General features: G+C 52.9%; 1 protein-coding gene across 5 annotated transcripts in view; it reads right to left on the bottom strand.

Annotated features, from left to right (window-relative positions):
• ABLIM3 (actin binding LIM protein family member 3) overlaps positions 1-22,139 on the bottom strand; it is a 108,580-nt gene that overhangs the window by 3,579 nt on the left and 82,862 nt on the right. For 2 of the 5 annotated variants that reach the window (XM_073890884.1, XM_073890885.1), the window contains 13 exons: positions 21,777-21,848; positions 17,509-17,664; positions 15,928-15,957; positions 15,289-15,418; positions 14,494-14,592; positions 13,047-13,094; positions 10,581-10,715; positions 8,973-9,037; positions 7,566-7,713; positions 6,279-6,308; positions 5,647-5,705; positions 4,569-4,629; positions 3,309-3,852 (listed from right to left, as the gene is read on the bottom strand). In XM_073890884.1, coding sequence (XP_073746985.1) covers positions 3,770-3,852; positions 4,569-4,629; positions 5,647-5,705; positions 6,279-6,308; positions 7,566-7,713; positions 8,973-9,037; positions 10,581-10,715; positions 13,047-13,094; positions 14,494-14,592; positions 15,289-15,418; positions 15,928-15,957; positions 17,509-17,664; positions 21,777-21,848 — 1,116 coding nt within the window. In that variant the 3' untranslated portion in view covers positions 3,309-3,769. The other 3 variants (XM_025867276.2, XR_012377575.1, XM_073890886.1) reach the window with 3 other exon arrangements.

Genomic DNA, 22,139 nt, shown 5'->3' on the forward strand with positions numbered 1-22,139 from the left:
AAGGGGAGAAAATAGCATAATGTACACCCAGGCCCATTACCCAGATTCAATAGTTATCAAGAGTTTGTCACATTTGCTTCACCTACTGTGTTTTGCTGAAGTATTTTCAAGCACACTTTTAGACAGCGTATCGATTCCTGCCTCTCTACCACACCATCATCTCCCCCACATACTGGATATTTTCTTAGGTAACCATGAGGGCATGAGCAAACCTAAAAACAATTGACAATAATTGTTGCCCATAATAAAATTCTCCCAGTTGTCTCAAAACATCTTTTTACAGTTTGGCTGTTTGAATAAGGCTTCAAACAGCATCCACATATCACAGTTGGTTGTTGTACCCCTTCAGTGTCTCCAGGCCAGACAGTGCCTTCTTTGGTCCATGCTGTGTACTTGTCAATGTTTGTCTCACTGGCACTCGAGCGAGGGCTGAGAAATGCTGTGGACACGGGGGAGTTCTCTTCTCAGCTCCTTCCACGGTAAAGACTGAGGGGGACTGTCGGTTAGTCTCATCTGTTCTTTTTTTGTTGGAGGGTGACGGTTACTATTGATTCTCTAGCCCATTTTCTCTGCTGTGCCCCAAAATCTTTTTCACGAGTTTCGATGCCAAGGAATGGCTGACTCAACTTGAGTCCAGGGTCCGCTGCAGAACACGCTGGAGGAGCCTGAGGCTCCCGGCTCCCCCTCTGTGAAGGACCAGCTGGAGCCTCCTCTCTCTTGCGAGTTCTCAGAGCCCCTAATGCCGGCCTTTTCCCTATGACGCTCTCCATAGGCTTGAAAGCATAAAGATGAAGTGCACGGGCTTTCGAGCCAGGCAGACATAGGTGTGTGACCTTGGACAAGTTACTTCAGTCCACTGAGCCTCGATTTCCTCTTCTGGAAAGTGGGAACTTGCTAGCACCTACCTCCTGGATACAGTGAGGGTGAATACGACCGCGCAGGTCGTGGACAGCGGCCCGCAAGAGGGAAGCACTCACCTGCGGGTCCCCCTTCACTCCTGCAACGATCTCTTCACGTGTCTGTCGTGTGGGGGAGTCTGGTCCTCGTGCCGTTTGGTTTCATTTCCTCCTCATCCTCTTCCCTGTGCTCATGTGGCGCAGCCACGCTCACCACTTGCTGTCCTCGCCTGGGTTGGGGCCTTTGCCGTGGCTCTTCCCTCTGCCTGGGATGCTCTTCCTCCTTGTATAAGCATGGCTAACTCCCTCTCCTATTTTGAGTCTTTGTTCGCATGTCAGGTACTCAGATCTGCTCTGACCACCTGGTTTAACCCTGCCGCTTACCTCTCCCTCTAACCCCCAATTCTCTGCTCTCCTTTTACTTCTTCCCTCAGCCCTATTCGTTTCCCATGTTCTAGATCATTTATTTATTACTTGTGACATTTGGGGCCTGTCTCCTCAAGTGAGAATGCCAGCTCCAAGGGGGCAGGGGTCCCCATTTTGTTCACTGATATAGTGCAAGCACCTAGAACAGGACCTAGTCTATACAACAGACTTCCAATACATATCTTTTGGGTGAATGACAATCTACACTCTGAGCTCCTTGAGGAGCTCTTCAGTCCTCCCCTTGAACTGGTGCAGGGGGTTGGGCAATGTTTGTAGCCCTGCGTTCTCGGCTCAGGCTCCATGGTAGACATCCCTGGGAGACTCTGAAAAATACCAGTGCCTGAGCTCCTTCCCCAGATCGCGATTTAATTGGTCTAGGCTGGCGTGTAGTATCAGTATTTTTAAGAAGCTTCTGATTCTTAGGGCAGGTTACGCTTCCCTAGTGGGAGCTTCTGGGTGTCCTGGAGGATATAAATGGGCAATCGGTCCTCCGGGATGAACCAGGTTTTCATCCCTTCACGCTGGCTCCACTGAGCTGCCCTGGGAGCTGTCCCCTTCAGCACCGGCAGCTACTCGCTGCTGGACCATAAAGGAGGCCCTTGTTATAAATGTGGGGATAATCACCCGCTTGCTGGGCTGCTAGCCCAGCCTGCTAGAGCTGGAGGGACTCACAGAGCTTCCTGGCTTGCTCACATTCCCCTCTCTCTGCCCCAACCCTTTATTCTGGGCAAATTCCCAGCAGCCAGGTGAATGGTGGTTGATATGCTCATCCCAAGGGGTGCTGAGCCTCCTCTCTTAGAAACCTGCATTCGATTCGACATTTTCCAGTACTTCCCCTGGTCCAGGCCTCATGGTAGAGGACTGACCATTTTTGTCAGACAGAGGAAATGGATAGCTGGGTGCTCTGATACAAAGGAAGGGGGAGAGGTGTTTGATCTGCAGCCTGGACACAGGGTTGGGAGAGGCTGGAGGAGGGGTGAGGGACACATCCTGGGAAGGTCTGGGGGGCCCTGGGACACACAAGCATCACTACAGGGAGGCCCTAAGGTGTGAGGAGGCTGGTGAGATGGGAAGGGCATTCTAAGAAAGGGAGAGGCAGGGAGAAGCACCATAGAAAGGGCAGAGTGTGCTCCAGGATCGGGGCCCAGGGACTGGAACTCCAGGCCAAATGGAGTGGACCGCTGCAAAGCCCGATGCTGTGCTCAGCCCTGCCTCTGCTTTATTGATGCTGTCCCACTCATCATGACGCTCTCTTTCCCCTCTCCACCCATCCAAACCTGCTCCTTCGATATCTATGCATCCAGGACACCACCAGACTCTGTGCCAAGGCCTCTGTGGGTAGTGCCTCACTTACTTCCATTGGCACCTTGAAGGAAACACAATTGCCCCACGCCAAAGGGGAAAAAACTAAGGTTTGGAGAGGTTGTTCCTTGGCCAAGATGGCTGTCTAGGGACGGCAGGACCAGGGCTGGACCTGGAGTCTGATGTGAGACCACTTTATGCTTTCACCTTCTACACAGCGCTGACTCCCCCACGCTCCCCACGAGGAGCACCAGTTTTCTGTACCATCCCACAGAAAACCGGTGCTGTGTTTCTGCTTATCAACCAGACTGCAGGCCCCTGCCAGCAGGGACCAAATCCAGCTCTTATCTTAAGCCTACAAAAGCATCAGGTGGGGACACGCCATAGCTGTGCACCACAGATGCTAATTGAACTGAGAAGGCAGCACAACAATGTTTAGTCTTAGGCTAAAGATACCAGGTTGGCGTCTCCGTTTTTTCCACAAGGATGTGACCTTAAAGCTCTTCATTCTGCCTGCCCTCCCGAGCTGGGTTACATCAGGCAACTTCTGGAACCCTCTTCAAACCCAAAGGCTCCTGCTCAGTTTTCTAGACTCACCTCTAAACGTGTCCGGTCCACATCCTTGGGCAGCCGATTTCTTCCTCTTGTGGTCACCAGCAGCAGCTCATAAGGGTAGATCTGAGGAGAGAGGACGGGGTGGGGCTGGGGCACCAGGCTGGCTGAAGGTGGTGGGCTTATCCCTCCAGCCACATTTTTGTGTCTGGGCGCCTCCTCTCCCCAGACAGGGCCAGAGATGAAAGTCTGGAGGAAGGGCTGCGTCTGTTCTCCTTGGGGGTGCCTGGAGGCCTCAAGGTACCTTCTCCCCAAAGGCAAAACCCGAGTCCCCTAATACTGCTAGGAATGAGCTTGGTGGCATTTGACATTAATGTGGCATAAGGCTTCCTAATTGTAAATGTCTAATGTCTGGTGATTGGCAAGCCTCCAGAAAGTCTCTGAGTCCCACAGGGAATTGTCTGATTTTAGTGGGCCAGAGACATAGGGCAGAATTCAGGGAAAGGAGGCCAAGAAGGGACTGGAAATGCTGGTCTGAAGAGGACCCTTGAGGTTATTTATTTGATGGTCCCTTTCCTGTGTAGATAGTGCTGTCATCTTCCTGCTGGGTCCCAGTGGAGCAGCATCCGGGGTCTCAGAGACCCCCAGAGTCTCTGTGTCTCCTTTACCTTGTACTCTGTGGAGAGACAAGAGAGACACACAAAATGGAAATACATTGGTTTTTGCTTTGCATCACTACACTAGACACTAGTCTTAGAGACTCTGTCCTTGTCGAATTCACCCCGAATCAAGGCTGGTACAAGCACAATGGATAGCTGGAGATATGGGTTGGGCTGATCCAAAGATAGGGTTTTAGATGAAAAATGACTTTTGTGATAATTAGAATAGTAATAAGAAGAATCTGAGATTGTGAAGCACTTGGGCAAGATCCTCCATCCTCCAGAGGAATCCCCCAGTGTTTTGATGCAGGCTTGTCCTCCTGCCTGAGCCGGCTTGTACAAGCTGGGGGAGGCAAGCAGGAGAGCATCACTGGCAGAGAGCATGAAGCTCATGGAACGTGGGCTGGGAACAATGTGCATTTGGCTCTGAGTGTTTCCCTCCACCCGGGGCTGGCAGGCAACTCTAGCTCAGCAGTACGACCCTGCAATGGCTCTGGGAACCCAGATGAGACAGATGGCCTGGAGATCACCCAAGGCCAGGGACTTGAGAGGGTGAGGGAAGAGGAGGGGAAAAGGGAGGGAATGGGAAGTGAAAGGGAGTGTGGGAACTCGGGGTTTGGACAGAGCCCAGCGTGGGGCCAGAATCTGTAGTGATCGTTGGTGGAAGGTCAAGCCACAGTTATCAGCAGTGCATCCAAAGCTGCTGCGAGTCCCAGGGGAGGCTGGTACTCACCTCGCATGCCCCAGTTGACGGCGTTCATGCTGTCATAGTGGAAGAGGTCTGCGCTGGGTGTCTGCAGGGGAGACAGAACCAGGGCTGGCCTGAGCAAGCTCACTGCTGCCTCCCTGAAGCATTCCCCCACCTCCCGAAAATGGCCTGGGGTGGACGGGACACGGCCCTTCCAGAGAAGCCTCGGTCTCAAGTCAGGGTGACCTAACTCGCAGCCACATCCCTGGTGCCTGGCGGTGGCACGCAGTAGGCACTCGATAAATATTCATTTCTTGGTGAACTACATTTCATGCTTTCTTTTGCTGCTCTAATACCACTTTTCCTATGAAATCTGCCCTGGCAGCTCTATTTAAAATTGCAAGGGGCGCCCGGGTGGCTTAGTCGGTTGAGCGGCTGCCTTCGGCTCAGGTCATGATCCCGGAGTCCCGGGATAGAGCCACACGGCAAGCTCCCTGCTCAGCAGGGAGTCTGCTTCTCCCTCTCCCTCTGCCCCTCCTCCCTGCTCATGCTCGCTCTCTTTCTCACTCCAATAAATAAATAAAATATTTTTTAAAAAAAAGATTTTATTTATTTGAGAGAGAGAGAATGAGAGCGAGCACGAGAGGGAAGAGGGTCAGAGGGAGCAGCAGACTCCCCGCCGAGCAGGGAGCCCGATGCGGGACTCCGGGATCATGGCCTGAGCCGAAGGCAGCCGCTTAACCGACTAAGCCACCCGGGCGCCCAAGAAATAAAATCTTTAAAAAAAATAAATAAAATTGCAAGTTGCCCCCTCCCCCAAACGCTAATTCCCCCTTTCCCTGCTCCCCCTTTTCCCTCCCCCCCCCCAGCACGTTATTACCTTCTACATTCTCTGTAGTGTGACTAGCATACTATTTACTACTTGCTTTCTGTTTCTCTCTGCAAGAATAGAAGCTCCAAGGGGCAGGGGTCACTGATGTATTCCAAGTACCTGGCGTATATGAAAGCTTTCAATAAATATCTGTTGCATGAGCAAAAGTCACATCTAGGCTTTGAGAGTGTGGAGCTAATGCTGGAATTGCTAACATCTTGGGAGCGACGGTCCCAGCACAGCCTCTCTTACCCTGTGCAGCCCGTTCCTTCGGTAGGCAGGCAGGGAGGCGGATTTGGAGATGAGGGGGTCTGAAAAGAAACAGCCAAACAATTCCCAGGAGCCCCAAGCCAGGGGTCCCTGTCCCGGATGCTGTCTGGCTACACATGGCCAATACTGTTCCCTGACCCCGTGGGAAGTGGGAAGGGGCAGAAGCCACCAGCTCCTCCCCCTGCTCTATAGACACGCAACTGACCATCTCAGGCATGCCTCGCCCGGGCAGAACTCCAGGCCAGCCCAAAGCCCATGTGCACGGTCTTGTGGCCTCACCCTGCGCACATCTATGCTCCTGTGATGAACCCCTGTGTCCTGGCCACAGCTGGCTCTGGACAAAGGCCCTGAATTTGGATTTGAGCTCAGAGCCCAGACAGGCAGGCTCCCAGGCAGGTGGAAGAGACGCATGTTCTTTCTCTCTGGGATCTATTGGGTATGGCAACCCTGGTTCCAGGACCAAAGATGGAGGTCTCTGTCTGACAAACACAATGGGGTGGGCCATTTGCGATCAGTACTGTGCTGGGACATCTCAGCTACAGGGGACCTGCAACCAACTTGGCTCTGGCTCTCACAGGACACGACAGGCTGAAGGTAGGGCAGGCAGAACCTACCGCTGTCAGCCAGGTAGTGGGACCGAGGGGCTGCAAGAGAGAAAAGCCAGAGATCAGCATTCATGGGGACAGATGGACATGGTGGAAAGTTCATGGGGACAGACAGACATGGCTCCCATTCCTGGGCTACCCTAGCTGGTGGAGAGGAGGAGCCTCCTTCACTACCTCCTTTCTCACTGGTCAGTTTCCAATTGCTGCACCTGTATGGCATCCTCTCTCCCCTGCCCAGCACCTGGTGCAAAGCAGGTACTCTCTGGTATTTGCTGCACAGATGCCATTGAACAGAAATGGACTTTGAGCAGCACCGGTGCACTGCACAGAGCCCAGAGCCAGGGGCTGAAAACAGTGCCCCTAGGTGGTCGAACAGGGAAACAGGTTCATCAATTTAGCCTGGCTCTGCCATTAATAGATACCTAACTTCTATATGTTACTCAATCATGATTTGGTTTTCTCATAGTAAAATGGAGAAGGATAGTGTCTCCTTTATAGGGTTATTGTGAGGAATAAATGACATATAATACCCTAAGGTATTAGCACAGTGTCTGACAACACACAAAACCCTCAATAAAACTGGCTTGATCATCTTTACTAATCACCATCTTCAGTCTCACCTAAGGTCAAGGTGCAGTATGGTAAAGATGGAACAGCTTATGGCCTTGGAGTCCCTCTGACTTGGGCCTGATTCTGGCTCTTTCATTTACCAGCTTATTGATCTTGGGCAAGCAGTAAGCTCAGGTCTCTCATCTATAAAGTAGGTGATGAGAATCCCTCTATATTGCCAGTCTTTGTGAGGACCAAGAGTGATAATGTATTTACAAATGCCTGGCACAGAGGACTATCCATCAAGTATTGAGTTGAGATAGGATTTCCTGGTAGGACTGACTCCCACAGGGGTAAGGAAGGGAGGGAAGCATGTGTTTGTCCAGAAAGAGGGAGAAGTTTACAATAAGAGGATCTCTGGGCAGAGTGTTTGCATCAAGCTTCTGCTTGTTTACCTCCTATGATGAGGGGCTCACTACCTCAAGAGCCAGTCCCTCATATCTTCGAGCCATTCAGGCTATTACAAGACATTTTTCTTTACATTGAGCCTGACTACAAGTCACAGCTTTCAGATACCCCAAAGAAACAAGTGCCTGCTCATGGCAGAATATGGTCTTACTTAGTGTCCCATACAGCACCTTGCCAGGTCTGTATTCTAGACCCAGGCAAGGCCACAGGAGTTCAGATTCTTTGAGGGAGTTGAGAGGAAGTGCCCCCAGCCTGGCGGACTTCCAGGGTGGTGCTTACAGCCATTGAGGGACATCTCATAGCCAGCTGTGTGCAGGGCCTCCCGGCTGCTGGTGGAGCTGCGGGGTGGGGTCCAGGGATCCGCATAGGAGCTGGACCGGGCCTTCATCTCCTCCTTCAGAATCAGGCGGCCGATTCCAGTCTGGAGCTGGGCGTCGGGGAGGAGCAAGATGAAGTGGGAAGGAAGCAGAGAACATGAAACAGAACAGGCTTGGGACAAAGGCCGGGTGGCCAGATTCCGGGGAACCGCTGTCATTTTCGCCTTTCCAGCATCCCTCCCTCCCCGCAGCCTCACAGCTTCCTTTGGGACTTCGTCTCTCTTCACAAGTGGTCCTGTGCTCTGGGGAGAGGGAGGTGGGGCTGGTGGAGGGCACCAGAAGCCGGCCTGGCCCACGGCGGGTGCGTGGAAGGCTCCAGCCGGGTCAGGGAGGGCCTTCCTTGGGACTCTGGCTGTTGTTGCTGGCACCCATCTTTTTAAAAACACGTTTTATTGCGGTGAAATTCACATCAGATACAATTAACCACTTTAAAGTAAATGCTTCAGTGGCATTTAGTACAACCACCACTTCTATCTCGTTCCAAACAGTTTTTAACCCCTCCCCCAAGAGCCCCTGGACCCAGGAAGTAGTCATTCCCTCTCTCCCTCCCCTGCCAGGCCCTGGTATTCACCAGCCTGTGTCTGGCTCTGTGGATTTACCTATTCTGCACATCTCGTATAAATGGAACCATCCAATATGTGGGCTTTTGTGTCTGGCTTCTTTCCCTCAACATAATGTCTTCGAGGTTCGTCCACATGGTGGCCTGTATCAGTCCTTCATTCCTTTTTATGTCTGGGTAACATTCCACTGCATGGATGCACCGCATTTTGCTTCTCCATTTGTGAACGGATGGACATCTGGGTGATTTTCCCTTTTGGTTCTTGTGAGTAGTGCTGCTATGAAGATCATGGACGTGTGCTTGTTTGAGTCTTGGTTTTCAATTCTTCTGGGTAAATATTTCCCCAGGAGTGCAATTGCCGGGTCATAGGGTAAATCTGTGTTTAACTTTTTGAGGAACTTCCAAACTGTTTTCCCTGGTGGCCACACCATTTTCCACTCCCACCAGCAGTGCATGAAAGCTGCCAGCACCCACTTGCCACCACAGGAGAACCTGCACAAGCATGAGGCCAACACAGCGGTGAGCCAGCACAGGAGAAGAGAGAGACAACTTTCCTGTGGCAGTTTGCTGAGCAGCTGGATCTACCCATACCTGAAACTCCTCCTACCGTTTGACTTTTTGGTTATGCAAAGCTACAGGTTTCTTTTTTCTCACATAAGTGGGTTTGAATTTGGTTTCCGTCACTAGCAAATGATCAAACCCTTAGTAACACACTGTCTAGGCATCTCATCCAGGGTGGAGCCTGCTCACCTTGTGCATGCTGCGGTCAAAATCGTCCTCCTCGCCTCCAGATGAGAACCTTCTGGCTCGGGGCACTGCCAAAAGACAGCTAGGATCAGCTCCCGCGTGTGCTCTCCACTCAGCCTGCCCCCGGCAGAGGGCACAGAGGGACGCAGAGCCTCGACAGGCGGGGGTTTCCTCTCGGCCCCAGCACTTTGTAGCCGAGTGGCCCTGAGCGAGTGTACTTTGGTGAACCGCCCCTCTGCCAGGGGCCTCCTGTACGGAGAGGCCCAGCAGCCCTTCCCTTTCTTGGGCGTGAGGAGCAGGGGAAACTGACGGCCCAAACACGGCTAATGAGCCTCGATATTGGGACTTTTGCTGTTGCTGGTGGGAGAGAGAAGTCCTCTTTCTGTCCAGGGTAGGATATTAAGCCTAGATGGGCTGGAGCTCATCTTGCCATGACCGGGGCAGGGCCAACCTGAGTACGGAGACACCCCAGGGACAGGACACGCTCTGATGACGGCGGTCATTCACCTCTGCATCCAGCTGTGCCTCACAAACTTTCACTCTCGTGACCCAGAAAATCCCTGTTTTGGCTTAAGCCAATTGGAGCTTTTTTTTTTTTTTTTTTTTGGTTTGTTCTTTTGTTGAACAAAAAATCATTGAAATGATGTAGGATCCCTCTTCCCACCACGCCTCCCCCCAAACACATGTGTCTCTCAGAGATCTCTGTCTCCTTCGGGGTGTAGTGGTGCTTGCGACTTAGGTCCTTTTCCAAATGCAGAATTTTTGGAGGGCAAGGAAGGGACCATCTCCGAGCTCCTGTGAAGCTTTGCTCAGAATGGACATTCAATTAGTAAAGGCTGTGTGCTGAATCAAAAAGGAGCTTGATGAAAATGCCTCCCCGTGCTTGAAAGAAACAGCTTGAGATGGCCGACTGGGTGGGATGGCGCCCCAAGGACCATGAAGACCCCATCAGGGTGCCTACGAGAGTCTTCCATCTCGCACAAACTGCCTTTTCTATCTTCCAAACCGCTTTCCACCCCACAGCCAAAGTGGTCTCTTAAACCCACACAGCTGATCTCGTCACCTTCAGTGGCTTCCTACTGTTTAGGATGGAGACCCAAATCCTTGCTTCAGCGCACAAGGCCTCGTGGGATCTGGCCCCTCACCCCCCACCTGCCTCCCTTCTTCTCTGGCTCCCGGTTAAGCTGACAGCCTTTCTTTTCCTCCAGGGGAACCTGCCCTCCCACCCCAGCTCTTTGCAAATGTGATTCTATACTCTGCTGGCTTACCTCCGCCCCCTCTTCCTGTGGCAGTGCAGTTTCTGCTTTGAGAAGGTTTTGTCACATTCCAGGCTGGACAATGTGCCCCTGTCATCATCTCCCACCTCCTGTGTCACCTCCTTCCTGCACATCACCTCCCTCTCCAGCTACAGCCTAGGTCTCCTCCACGAGGGCGAGGACCTGCTCTATTTTGCTTCCCAGTGACTCGCTAGAGCCCAAGGCTGGCCCTCAGTACATGCTTGCTGAATGAATAAATGAACGACTGTGTGAAGGAGGGGGCAGCCGTCCTAACCCTGTGTCCTTGGTGCAGGTGACAGGGCTCTGGTCCAGGCTCCTCTGTGGGGTGCGTTACCTTTGGGGGACCCATGGTAGGTCCAGAACTCGGACTCTGCAGCATAGTAGGGGTCCGGTGAGTAGGCTGGACTGTACTTGGAGGCCTGGCTGATGTCCTCACTTGTTTTGCTCTTGGTTGCTGTTGACAGATCACCTGCAAAGGACCCAAGGAGAGAGCTTCAGGGAAGCAGAGTGTCCTAGAAGAGTGTGCTGTACACTTTTTACCTACCCTTACAGGCTCCAGCCCAGGGGAGTGAGGACACTTTGAGGCCAGGGTTTGAGACTTGGAGCATCAGAGCTGAAATAGCCCTGAGGCCAAGCCCCTCATGTTACAGCTGGGAATCTGGACGCCAGAGAGGGGAAGGGGCTTGCTGAAGACCACACGGCAAGTAGACCAGACTTGGACCAGACCCCAGCTCAGGGCTTCTGCTACCACATCCCATGGACCCCCAGGTCTGCTCCCAAGTGAACACTAAGGCCATGGCTCCCCCAAGTAAGATTAGACAGGTCCCAGGTGATCCCATGCCCTTACCTTCCTTAGCCTCTAAAAGCCTGTTTCGTTTGGGATTTGAGCCACACCTAGGGTGGAAATTGCCAGAGAGAGCCATGCGGCCTATCAACTTTCTCCTCGCGCTGAAATGCCAAACCTTGCTTGGGGAGATGATATGGCCCAAGGAAAGGAACACCGGACAGGGAACCAGCAATACTGGGTTCTGGCCCCGGCTCTGCCACTTAGCTGTAACACTGGGCACATCCTGCCCCTCTCTGCCTCAGTTTCCTTATCAGTAAATATCGAACCGGTCTGCTGGGTCAGGTGCCACCCAGCTTCAAGCTTCCACGACATGGACCATCAGACCTACACAAAACCTGGGGCAGTGACCTTAGCACAGCCCGAAGCCTGGCAAGAGGCTGACTGGGGCCGAGAGAGGGCTGGGGAAACAAGTGGGCCCCTGACATTTCTCAGGAGAGAAGGGACAGTCCCACACCCTGTGCAGCCAGAGCAGCAGAGGGGCCTGGGGTCGGCCCTTGGCCAGCTCCAGCCTGTGTGCCCTCCCCCAGCAGCACTGGCTTCCAAAGCTTCCAAAGCTTCCAAAGCTTGCAGATTCTTAGACCTGGGTCCTGGGCAGTGCCTCCCACCCCAACTGATGTCATTCAGCCTTTTCAGGTGCCCGCTTATCCAGGCAATCTACCTCCTCCCCAACTCCTCCTGAGCCTGCTCTGGTGCTGCCCCTCAGAGCCCATCTGGAAAATCCCACACAGTCCCGAGGCATTTGAGACCTGAGGGCCTCTTCTGGACAAACTGGCTTTGTCAGGGTCGGTATCTTTCTGTGGCCACTCGGGGTACATGGCTTGTCCTCCACAGCCATACAGATATATGCACGTGTGCACAGACTCACCTGGAGCCCAGCCCGGGCTCCTCTGAAACTGAGGACGTTTGTCTAAATTGTCAGGTCTTAAGCCAGAGCCATCATTTATATTTGTATGGCCTCTCCGCCAGCTCAGTGAGCTCAGATCCCAGTACTGGGCTCTTTGCACCTGTGTTTCGAGGCTTCTCCAATTCTGCACTCCCCTCTGTTACCCAGGTAGCCTGCAGGCATGGGAGGGCGATACAGGGTAACTTCTGCACCTCTGCATCCTCAAGGCAAAGGGTGTGCTTTGTCAGCTGAGGCTCAGTAAGTGCGTTTGCAAGAAGGAACAGGGGGTCTCCGTGATGCCTGACTCGGTGGTTCCCATACGGAGTGCAGGTAGGAATCATGAATGAGGCCAGTTACCGTGTGGATTCCTAGGTCACGCTCCCAGTTTTTCTAATAAGAAAGTCTAGGGCAGGGGAGGGGCCAGGGCACCTGCTTTTTAAATAAGTCTCTCCGGTACAGGGGTTCCATAGACCGTTCTCGAAGAAACACTGAAGGAATGAATGGAAGAATGAAGGCACCCTCATTGAAGCCCTGCTCCTTTCTCATCCACATCTCTTCCCCAAGCTTTCATTTACTCTTATGACACCATGACGGAGAATAGCTTAGAGCAGTGGTTTCCAAGCTGGGCCGGGCTTTGGAATCACCTGGAGAAACTTACAAACACAAAATTGCGATGCAGTAGGTCTGGGGTGGGGTTCAGGACTCTTAATGCATCCCCCATGATTCTAATGACCGTCGAAGTTTGAGCAGCCATGCCTTGGAGTGCTCCCAGTGGTCCGTGCATTTGACAAGCGTTACCCTGCCCGTGGAATTTAGGACACCAGACAGCAGGGAAGGGGGGTTGGAAAGGAGGTGGGAAAATATTCAGGGGACATGAGGCCTTCCTTGCTCTTTTGAAGGGACACCAAACTCCTCCCCAGTGTCACCGCAAGTGATTGGGGGATAGCCACCAAGAAAGACCGAATTGCAGCCTTGCATGTGTCCCTTCTGGTGGCCCCTGTAGACCATCGGCACAGATGGTTAAAGGCCCCGCCCCCTGTCTGGCCATGCCCTCTCTGCTCGGACCGTACCATGCCTTTTGTAGATCGGGGGTTTCCGGTAGATGTTACTTTCTCCAGCTGCCAGGTAGACAAGGAAGGGACCATAGGGAGGAGAGAGAGAGAGAGAGAGAGAAACAGAGAGAGAGAGAGAGAGAGGAAGAAGGAGACAGCAGTTGGTCAGCTGATCTCGGAAAGAGAGGCAGCCAGCATCTTTCCCGAGGGTCCACCATCTTTCCCTGGTGGACATGCTCTTCCAAAACTCAACTTCCCACCTCAACCCATGAGGTTCTAAGAATGGTGAGAGGAGAGGAATGGATGGATTCTAACGGTGCTGAGGAAGGGACTCGGGCTTGAATGGTGGGCATGCAGGCACGAGGTGGCGCGTGCTCAGCAGGATCCCATGCAGGGAGGTGCCCCCTGCCTCCACCCAGCAGCCACGCCTCATTCCACATGGAAGTCCCCAGAATGCTGCAGCCGCCCGTTCAGCATGATCCGCCTCCCACTCCCTCAAAAATAGATAGGATGGGACCTTTCTGGGGCAGTTGAGAAAGGTATAGATGAAACAGCAGGATGAGTTCCTGGGGAAAAGCGAGTGGGGAGTAAAATCTGAGCTTAGAGTTGGGAGACCCGGTTCCAGGTCGGGCTCTGCTGAACTCAGGGTGAGACCCTGTCTAAACCATCTACGATGTCACCTAGCCCCTGCCTGCCTCTTATCTCCTATCACGCCCCCTCCTGCTCACCATTCCAGCCACCGTGGACTGCTACCAGTTCAGTGTTTTAGGGCCTTTGCACTTGCTATGCCCTCTGCCCAGGATTTTTTCCCTAGGATCTTTACATGGCTGGCTCCTTCTCATCTTTTGACTTCAGTGTCACCTCCTCCAAGAAGCCCTTCCTGACCACTCTACCTAGCCCAGCCTCCCCCACCCAGTCACTCTATCACGATGCCCTGTTTTATTATGTTTACTGCACATATCATTTACCTGAAATTACCCTTTTACTGGTTTGCGTACTCATTTATTAACTTTCTCCCCATGTATAAACACCATAAAGGCAGGATCTGGGCTAGTTTGAGCACATTTGCAACCTCAGGGCCGAGAACAGTGCCTGGCTGTACAGAGAGAACAACAGAAAGGCTCAGGGAAGTTAAGGAACCGGCCCGAGGCCACAGGCTTCTAAGTGGTGGAATTGGGATTCGGTCCCAAGAGTTGTGATGCAAAAGCGCGTGACTTTCAGCACGGTTACTGGGTTACTGCCGCGTGCCATCAGGGCCCTCAGGCACAGAGGCACTTCTCCTGCAGCTTCCTGGCGGGCTTGATCCGAGCTGGCTGTGTCAAAGGAGTGGACTAAGGGCGTGTCAGGACTGGAGGGTGGGTTAGTGTGGGGGACTGGTTAGGGAGGGTCCCTCGCTGCCGGTGCCAGCGCCCAGCGACCCCACGGAGCATGCACCCATGCCCGGGATTGTGGGCTGGCAGCCTACCTGGGATGTGAAAGTGCTTGGGAGCCTGGTAAGAGGTCGGAGTGGAGGACCTCACATCTAACTGGCTATGGTATGGAGAGCTCCGGCCACTCTCGGGCCCTGGAGCGCGCAGGCAGTGGTCCCCAGAGAGAACAGAGGCACAGAGAAAACAGGCATTACCGCGGTGGCACTGAAGGCAGCAGTGACATGATGACAGCAGGGATGGTAGGAAGGGGCTGTGCTCTCATGCACCGTGTCTGCAGAAACAGGCTCGACCCGCTTTTCTGGCCTCACCCCGGAGTCAGAGTTCGTCGTGGTAAGCATCAACTCCACCGGGCTTCAGGGAGGTGTCTTTGGACCCCTTGGCTCCCCACCACCCTCTCAATTGCGTCTTTCCTCCACCCAAGCACCTGCTTCACCCCTAACCTCCAGGCGGCTGTGGATGACCTGACCGGAGGGGGTAAGGCTGGGCCTGTTTCTGGTCCCCTGGCCCTCTGGAGGGGGCAGGCCAAAGGACAAGGACAGAGGAGTCTTCTTCCAGCCCAGGCTGCTGGGCTGCCTGCCACCCTCTTCTCTTAGCAGCTTACCACCCACCTTCTTGCTGCTTCTCAGCTCCATGTGCCCCTTCTCTCCCCCGGCCAGGGGCATGTCAGTTAGGCCTGGCTGGTGACCTGGGTGGCCACAGGCCTCCAGAGGGCCCTGGTGTGACGGAGATCCTGGGGGAAGCCCTGGGCTGTCTCTGCAGCTGGCGACATTCAGCCACTGCATGGTCCCCCTGGCTCTTCCTGTTCCTTTGGGGGCTTCCCCCTTCCTTACCGGAGCGGTAGTAGTGGTGAGGCGAGCGGGAAAAGGTGGGGGACATGCCCTGCCGGCTGTAGGTGGGGGAGTCGATGTATCCTGGGCTGGAGGCCCTTCTCTGTCGGAGGTCCAGGTGCTCGTAGATGTCCTGGGGGAGGAAGTAGGCCATGAGCCAGGCCGGCAATTAAGCAGGTCTGTGGCCCAAGGGTCTAGCGGGCAGGTGGGGGAGTGACGTGGAATCCGGGATTCTAGGGGGCTGAGGATCCAAATTCATGGTGCTGCCCTTCTGAATACCGAGGCCCCCTCCCTGGGTTACACACATAGCCTGAGGAAAACTGCAGGCAATTTTGGGGGCCTTCACCCATCACTCAGTTCCTTGAATAGAACCCGTGGGTCAGGTGTCTGGAATCCTGAGCATCAGGATATAATCCAAGTATCCCAGGAGCATCAGGGAGGCTCCCTTTGGGGAGAAAAGGCACATCCTCTACCATTTAGCTACAGCCACTTCCTCCAGGTTGTGCTCCTAAGTCTCCCGTCTGTGCCCTGGTCGGGGAGCACCGTGCGGAGCTGGGGTGGGGGGGTGAAACCAGGGGTCTGCTACGGCCAGCATAAAGGGACACAGTTATAGAAAAGGTCTCCCCGGACCAGCTCAATTACCTGGGAGTAGGGAGATAGTGTTCCCAGCGACTTAGAAGCGAAGAGTTTGAAGGCCATCGTGGAAGAAGCAGAGGAGAGAGAGGAGAGAGAGGAGGGAGAGAGGGAGGGGGGTTAGGTAGCTGAGCAGAGAGCACACCTGTAGCGGCTCCGGGGGCCTCCCTCCCCAGACAGCAGCCGTGCTGAGCGGGCTGGAGCACTAGCAGTGCCAACACGCAGTAGGGAACCCTGAGATCATGCCCTTCATTTACCAGTGGGAAACCAAGGCCCAGAGAGGGAACGGGGTGGCTTGCGGCCTCTCAGGTACAATGTGGTAGGGTCTTCACTTGGACCCAGGCTTCGCCACCACAAGCTCAGAGCCATTTTGTGATCCTGCCCTGTCTCTCTACCAGTTCGTGACCCCCCTGTGGTTCATGAGGACAGTGTGCAGGTCCAGAGACCCGAATGTAGGGCCAACCAAGGGCTGGACTGCTGCCATCAATGTGGGAGTTGGGCTGGTGGGTGGTGTGGCAGGCTGGAGATGGAATGTTCCGTCTGCAAAGGGCAGCGGTGGCTCAGCCCCTGGGACACCTGCCCAACAATAACACCGCTCCTTACATTTCCAAGACAAGTCAGAAATGCAGGTTCTTATGTGAAATCTCTGCATGTTTAAATGATGGCAACTCATTTACATTTTTAAAAGATACTTAGTGAAACAAAACAAATCTGGGAGTTGGCTTTGGCCTGTGGGCCCAGTGTGCCATTTCTGGCTTCAGGAGCATCAGTCTCCACCTGGTACCCCTGCCCTGGTCCATTTCAGGGGCCAGAGCCCCGAGACTCTCAGCACTGGGCTCTCCAACCAAATGAACCCTAATTCCTTTAGAGAGGAAAGGGACAGTGGTGGGGTGGGGACAAGAGCCTGGGTCCCTGCTCCCCAGGCCAGGGCTCCTTCTTTCAACAATCTTCGCTCAGGGGCCCTGAATGGGGTTAGGACTCGCCGGAGATATAGCCTGCCAGGACCTTCAGGGTAACGGCCACCTGCCTTCTCCAGAGCAAGCTTTCTCTTGTCCAGCAACCATTTAATTCTTTCAAAAGCCATCCGATGCTGAGTTCTTAAAAAGCGTCTCTTGCTTTGAACATAGGGGCTTAAGGTCAGGTGCAAAACCCAGAGAACCTACCTACCAGGGATTGTAAACCTAAATGGCCACTGAGCCTGTCAGGGATGAAAGCCATGGGCTGTGTCTAAAATTACTCCACTAGAAGAAAAACAGTAATTCAAGTGATAAGTGGTCACAGGTTCTTGGCTTCAATGCTGGGGTTCTCAGGGGGTGGTGGAAACAGGGGAGAACTGGGGAGGCTGTGCCCTGCCTATAGGAGGCGCTGCTCCCCCCTCTGGATAGTGGAAATACACCTGCTCTGATTTTTCAAGAAAAGCCAGATTTTTGGGTGAAATCACTTGATTTTTAAATGCTGACTATACATTCTAGTTTAAAAGAGTGCAGGGGCTGACACTGTGGAGGCCAACGTGTCCGTGATGGAGTGGCTGGGGACCTTGCGGGCCTTCTCTCCTCCAACAGCCCTGGAGAGAGGGCCAAGACGCCGTACCTCTCCATAGCCACATCTCTCCAGCATCTCGTCGGACGTGTATCTGGAATGAGGCTCGTAGGAAATGAGGTCGGGGCGTTGTACCTCGTAGATGGACTTAACCTTGGGGAGAGCTGCCAGGTCTTTGTAATTAAGGATCTCATTATCCACTTTAGCCTGGGGAAGAGGAAAGGTACAGGAAAGAGGCAGAGAGATAAGAGGGAAAAGAGAGAGGAAACAAAAACCAGGCACAGGGGGGATGAGCTTCTCCAGTTTCCACTAAAAACAGAATATTGGGATGGAAGACGCACAGAATGTTAGAATCAGGCAGGTCTTAGAGGCCACCCCTTCCAACAGGGCTCACACTGGTTGAGCGCATTTTATGTGTGAGGCCCTGCACTTTGCAGGTATTGTCTCCTCCAAGGGTCCTGATGCCTCTGTGGAGTCAGCGTCAATGTTATTACTGTTTTCCAGATGGGGCTCCAATGGTTCTGCACTTTGCGCTACTTAGCCAGTAGGTTTGAATCCTGTCTGAACTACCCAACCTGGGTGGGTACTGCCTTCCAACCCCATGCAGGGGGGACATCTTCACTCACAGCTCCTTGAAGGTGATGGAGGTGGTAAAGACAGAATTAATCACAGAGAGTGAAACCTGAGCTAACATTTGGTGAGTACTTAGGATGAGGCAGATGCTGTCTGAAGTCCCTGGTAGGGATATATACAACTCACGGTGCTACTTAGTGGGCACTAATATCATTTTCGTTTCTGAATAAGGAAAGAGGCACAGAGAAGTCAATGAACTTGCCCAGGGTCACACAACTAGTAAGTAGCACAATCAGGGAATTCAAGCCCAGCCAGTCTAGCCTGAGGACTTGCCTTCCCGGCGGCCCCTGCTGGCTTTGCAGGGTGGGGAGCTCACTGTCTTACAGCCGGCAGAGGGCTGCCCTCAGAAAACAGGCCCTACACTGAACTGAGACAAGCCTCTACCTACTACCTGACCTTGGCTGAGTCCAGCCCTCTAGAGCAGCATGGATTAAGAGACAGCTTCCCCTCGCGTGGGACAGACCACTTCTCATGGCTCCCGAGGCCCTGTCCATGTCTGCATCCTCCAGCTGCTCCCTCTGTGCCTGGCTTCTGCTGTGGTCAACCAGGATCTGCCCCCCCATAACTACTGTGACTTGCAAGGTCCTGACGTGAGATAAATTGAGAGGCCACTAGACAGAGACTCCAGGGAAACTGTATTATCCAAACAACATTCTTCCAGTGCCTGGGGGCCCAGGTGAGTCTCAAGGCCAAAACTACTGGAGAGAAAGCAACTCTCATAAAGACCTTACAAGCATTGCTATTCGAAACATATTCCAAGGCCCTTCCACCATTCTGTCCCCCGTGGCAGCCCGCTGTTGTTTGGACACTGTGCTGTTCATTCTGCATTGCCTCCAGATCCACCATGCATTCCTCCTTGCCCTGATTTGGGCTCCGAGACCCCATGGGCTGCATTAGAAGCTCCCTGGCTTTCAGCTGGGCGGGGCGGGGGGGCACCTGCCGACTGGGGGGTGGTGGAGAGAGAGGCTGCGCACCTGTCCCCTGGCACTGCCCTGGCATCAGCGGCTGTGGTGGGCATGGCGCCCACCTGGGACTGCCTTTCACAGCTCTAGCTTCTGCCAGACCTTCTCTTCAGGTCGAGGGTGGCGACAGTGCCTGCTGTTGTAGACCCTGGGCGCCGCACGATGTCTTGTGGGTCCCCTAACCCAGCCTAGGCCTCTGTAAATGGTCCCTTCACAAAACCGTCCTCAGCAAAACTCTCAGGAGTGTGCCATCTCATTTCTGCCAGAGCCTGCCCGGCTCAGGCACCATGTGTGAGCCAATTTGGGCGTGTGTGGGCCAAGGGAACCTTATTAGGATGGTCCCCTTGCTGAAGTAACTGCCGCCTTTTGTCGCAGGATGTTAGACCTCGTCCTTGAGAGCTCTTGGCATCTTGTAAACTTGTCTCGACCCATCGATATTCATCTCAGTGCTTTAGTCCAAACCTCAAAAATACTATATTTATATGTCTTCTTATAGCTACTATGTTTATAGGGTTATAAATGAGCTTTAGATTTAGAGGAACAGTGACTGAACAGAGGCTTCCCAACATAATTAGCCAGGAAGGAAGGAAGAAAACACATGAAGCTGGTCGAAATCAAACCTCCTGAAGATGATTCTAGCAGTCAGTGGGGGGTGAGGCAAAGTTTGAAAGAAACTGCCCCCCCCCCAGGTTCATTGATAATTCTATTTTTAATACCAAACCTCAGTATTTATGAAAATCAAACCCAATACTCTACCTCTCTGCCTGTTACTGCATGTCCTGAAAGTGGTCGGATGGTTTCTTCCCTGAGTTTGGAAGCCATGTTTAGAATGGTCTGATTTAAAACACGGCCCACGTGACATGTGCGGTCATTCCCCAGAGCAGCTGAAGGTGAGGTGGTATAACAAGCAAGCCAGGAGACACATGCCTATGGCAGCATACACGGGTAGCTGAGCTCAGTGTACGAGCCCCCAGTTGGATGGCATAATGGCAGGTGTCCCCAGATGCTCTTGTTCATCTCTGTGGAGCTGACCCTCAGAGGGGCAATCTTTCTCCAGGACTCCAGGGTGAACATCATTCATCATTAGGGCTAACTTGTTTCACAAAGGTAGCAGGGAAGACCAGCCAGGGATTAAAGGTATCAGAGCACTGCTGTATATATATCCCAAGTTTGCATATCCTGGTAACTCTCCTGGGGACATGCTCACTTTGTTAATAACCTTCTCACGGTGTAGGCCCTGAAATTTAGCTCATTAATCCTGCTGTGTCTGGCCCCATTCATAGCACCGAGGGGATAATCGTCTGTTTTTGTTCTGGACAGGAATCTTCAATGAGGATGGCCTGTGATCAAAGCGCTTGTTTTCTGTGGGAGCCGCAAGGCAGTATTGACCATATGAAGTTGCTGTCAACGATAACTCTTATGTCTGATTTTCATTTGAACAGAGGAAGAAAGGAAAGGAAGCAGCCCCATTAGTGGGCATTATCCAGGGATCAAGGAGGAAACTGGATGTGGATTTGGGGTAAAATAATAATGGAGCAATGGTGGTCAGGGCCCACCCAGGGCTGGCTGGTTTGGGGACTGTATCTAGAACTTCTTATCAGGAGCAGTCTTCCTACTCTAGACCATTCCCCTCCCTCCACCCCTCCACCCAGTTTTGGTCTTCTTGGCCCCTCCAGCTTGGGGAAGGCTGGAAGAGTCTACAGTCAGATGGCTCATCTCCTTGGCTCGTCTCTGTCCTCCCTGGCTCTGCCTCCCTCACCTGCTTTAACTTACTTCTGTTTCTCTCTCAGGTCTGAGCTCAAATGTTTCCTCCTCAGGATTCTTCTTCCAGTTGGCCCGAGACTATCTGTCCCTCTGTCCATCTGTAGCCTCATTAGAGCACCCTGCACTTTTTCTTCCTAGCACTTACCAGAACTGTGACTGCTTATCCATGGGTTATGTGGATAACACATATTCAATGTCATGAGGCGGTTCACCACCATTTTCCAGCACAGAAGCCAGCACTTAGCCCAGAGGAGACACTTAGCACACATTTGTTGAATGAATGAATGAATGAATGAATGATATATCCAAAGGACCTCTGAGGTCATCTGACTCAACTCTTGTCCTTTCTGCCATGTCCCTGCAAATGATGAGTGTCTCTGTTTGAATGCCTCTGAGGATGGGAGCTCAGATACATGCCTGTGGTCTTCTCCATCTCTGAACTCCTTATGTCACTAGAAAGCTCTTCTTTACATTTGCAACTCCTTTATGCCGTGTTTCCATATTCATATGGCTTCTTCTTCCATTCTGCCTTCTTATCACACACCCCTACCTCTACATTGACCTCCCACCCAGTCCCCACTCTGAATACCACTCTGACCCCAGAGTTTTGTCCCACTCTTAGCTCGGTTAAGCAGTGGGGAAGGAGGCACATTGCGAGGGTTTCAGAGCTCACCAGGGGCTCTTCTGTCTTTGACTTTTCTGTGCTCCTGCTAAACTTGACATCAGCCCCGTAACTCTGTGTTTACCAGGCTCTGTGCTCCATGCGGGCAGGGTCCACGTCCTCCCTGTGCCCCACTGTGTCCCCAGGACCTAGCACAGAGTCTCTAGCACATGACAGACACACACGAGATATTAGTTGGATGAAAACCTGACAGCTGTCTTTGGCTGTCCTTAGAAACTCTTTAGGTAGCAGACCTGCGGATAAGAAAGGCCTCTGGGTGGCTGAAAATTGATACATACGCAGATGACTCGGTTGGGTGACCCAATGCTGGATCCAGGGGGTGAGATGGAAGTTTCGGATGTCCGCCTATGCTGTGGGAGAGACCAGACAGGAGGAGTGAGAAGCTGTACGTCCAGCCGGTGGGGAGGGGAGCAGGGGCGGGGAGGAAGAAGGCAGCTCTGTAGGGAACAGCGACAGCACAGTTAAATACACTTGCTGGCTTTCTGTACTTTCTCTTTATTTTCTACCTTTGTAATCAATGTCTGAGTGTGAATGAAATTGGAAATACACAGGACTTCAGGCTGTTGGACAGAATTTGGATTTGTGGGTTTTTTTTTTTTTTTTACATATTTGTAATTGACCTTTTAGATAGGCTTTTATTC

The sequence above is a fragment of the Callorhinus ursinus genome, unplaced genomic scaffold, assembly GCF_003265705.2.
Source record: "Callorhinus ursinus isolate GAN/ISIS: 27379988/994484 unplaced genomic scaffold, GSC_fseal_2.0 scaffold3, whole genome shotgun sequence".
Taxonomy (NCBI): domain Eukaryota; kingdom Metazoa; phylum Chordata; class Mammalia; order Carnivora; family Otariidae; genus Callorhinus; species Callorhinus ursinus.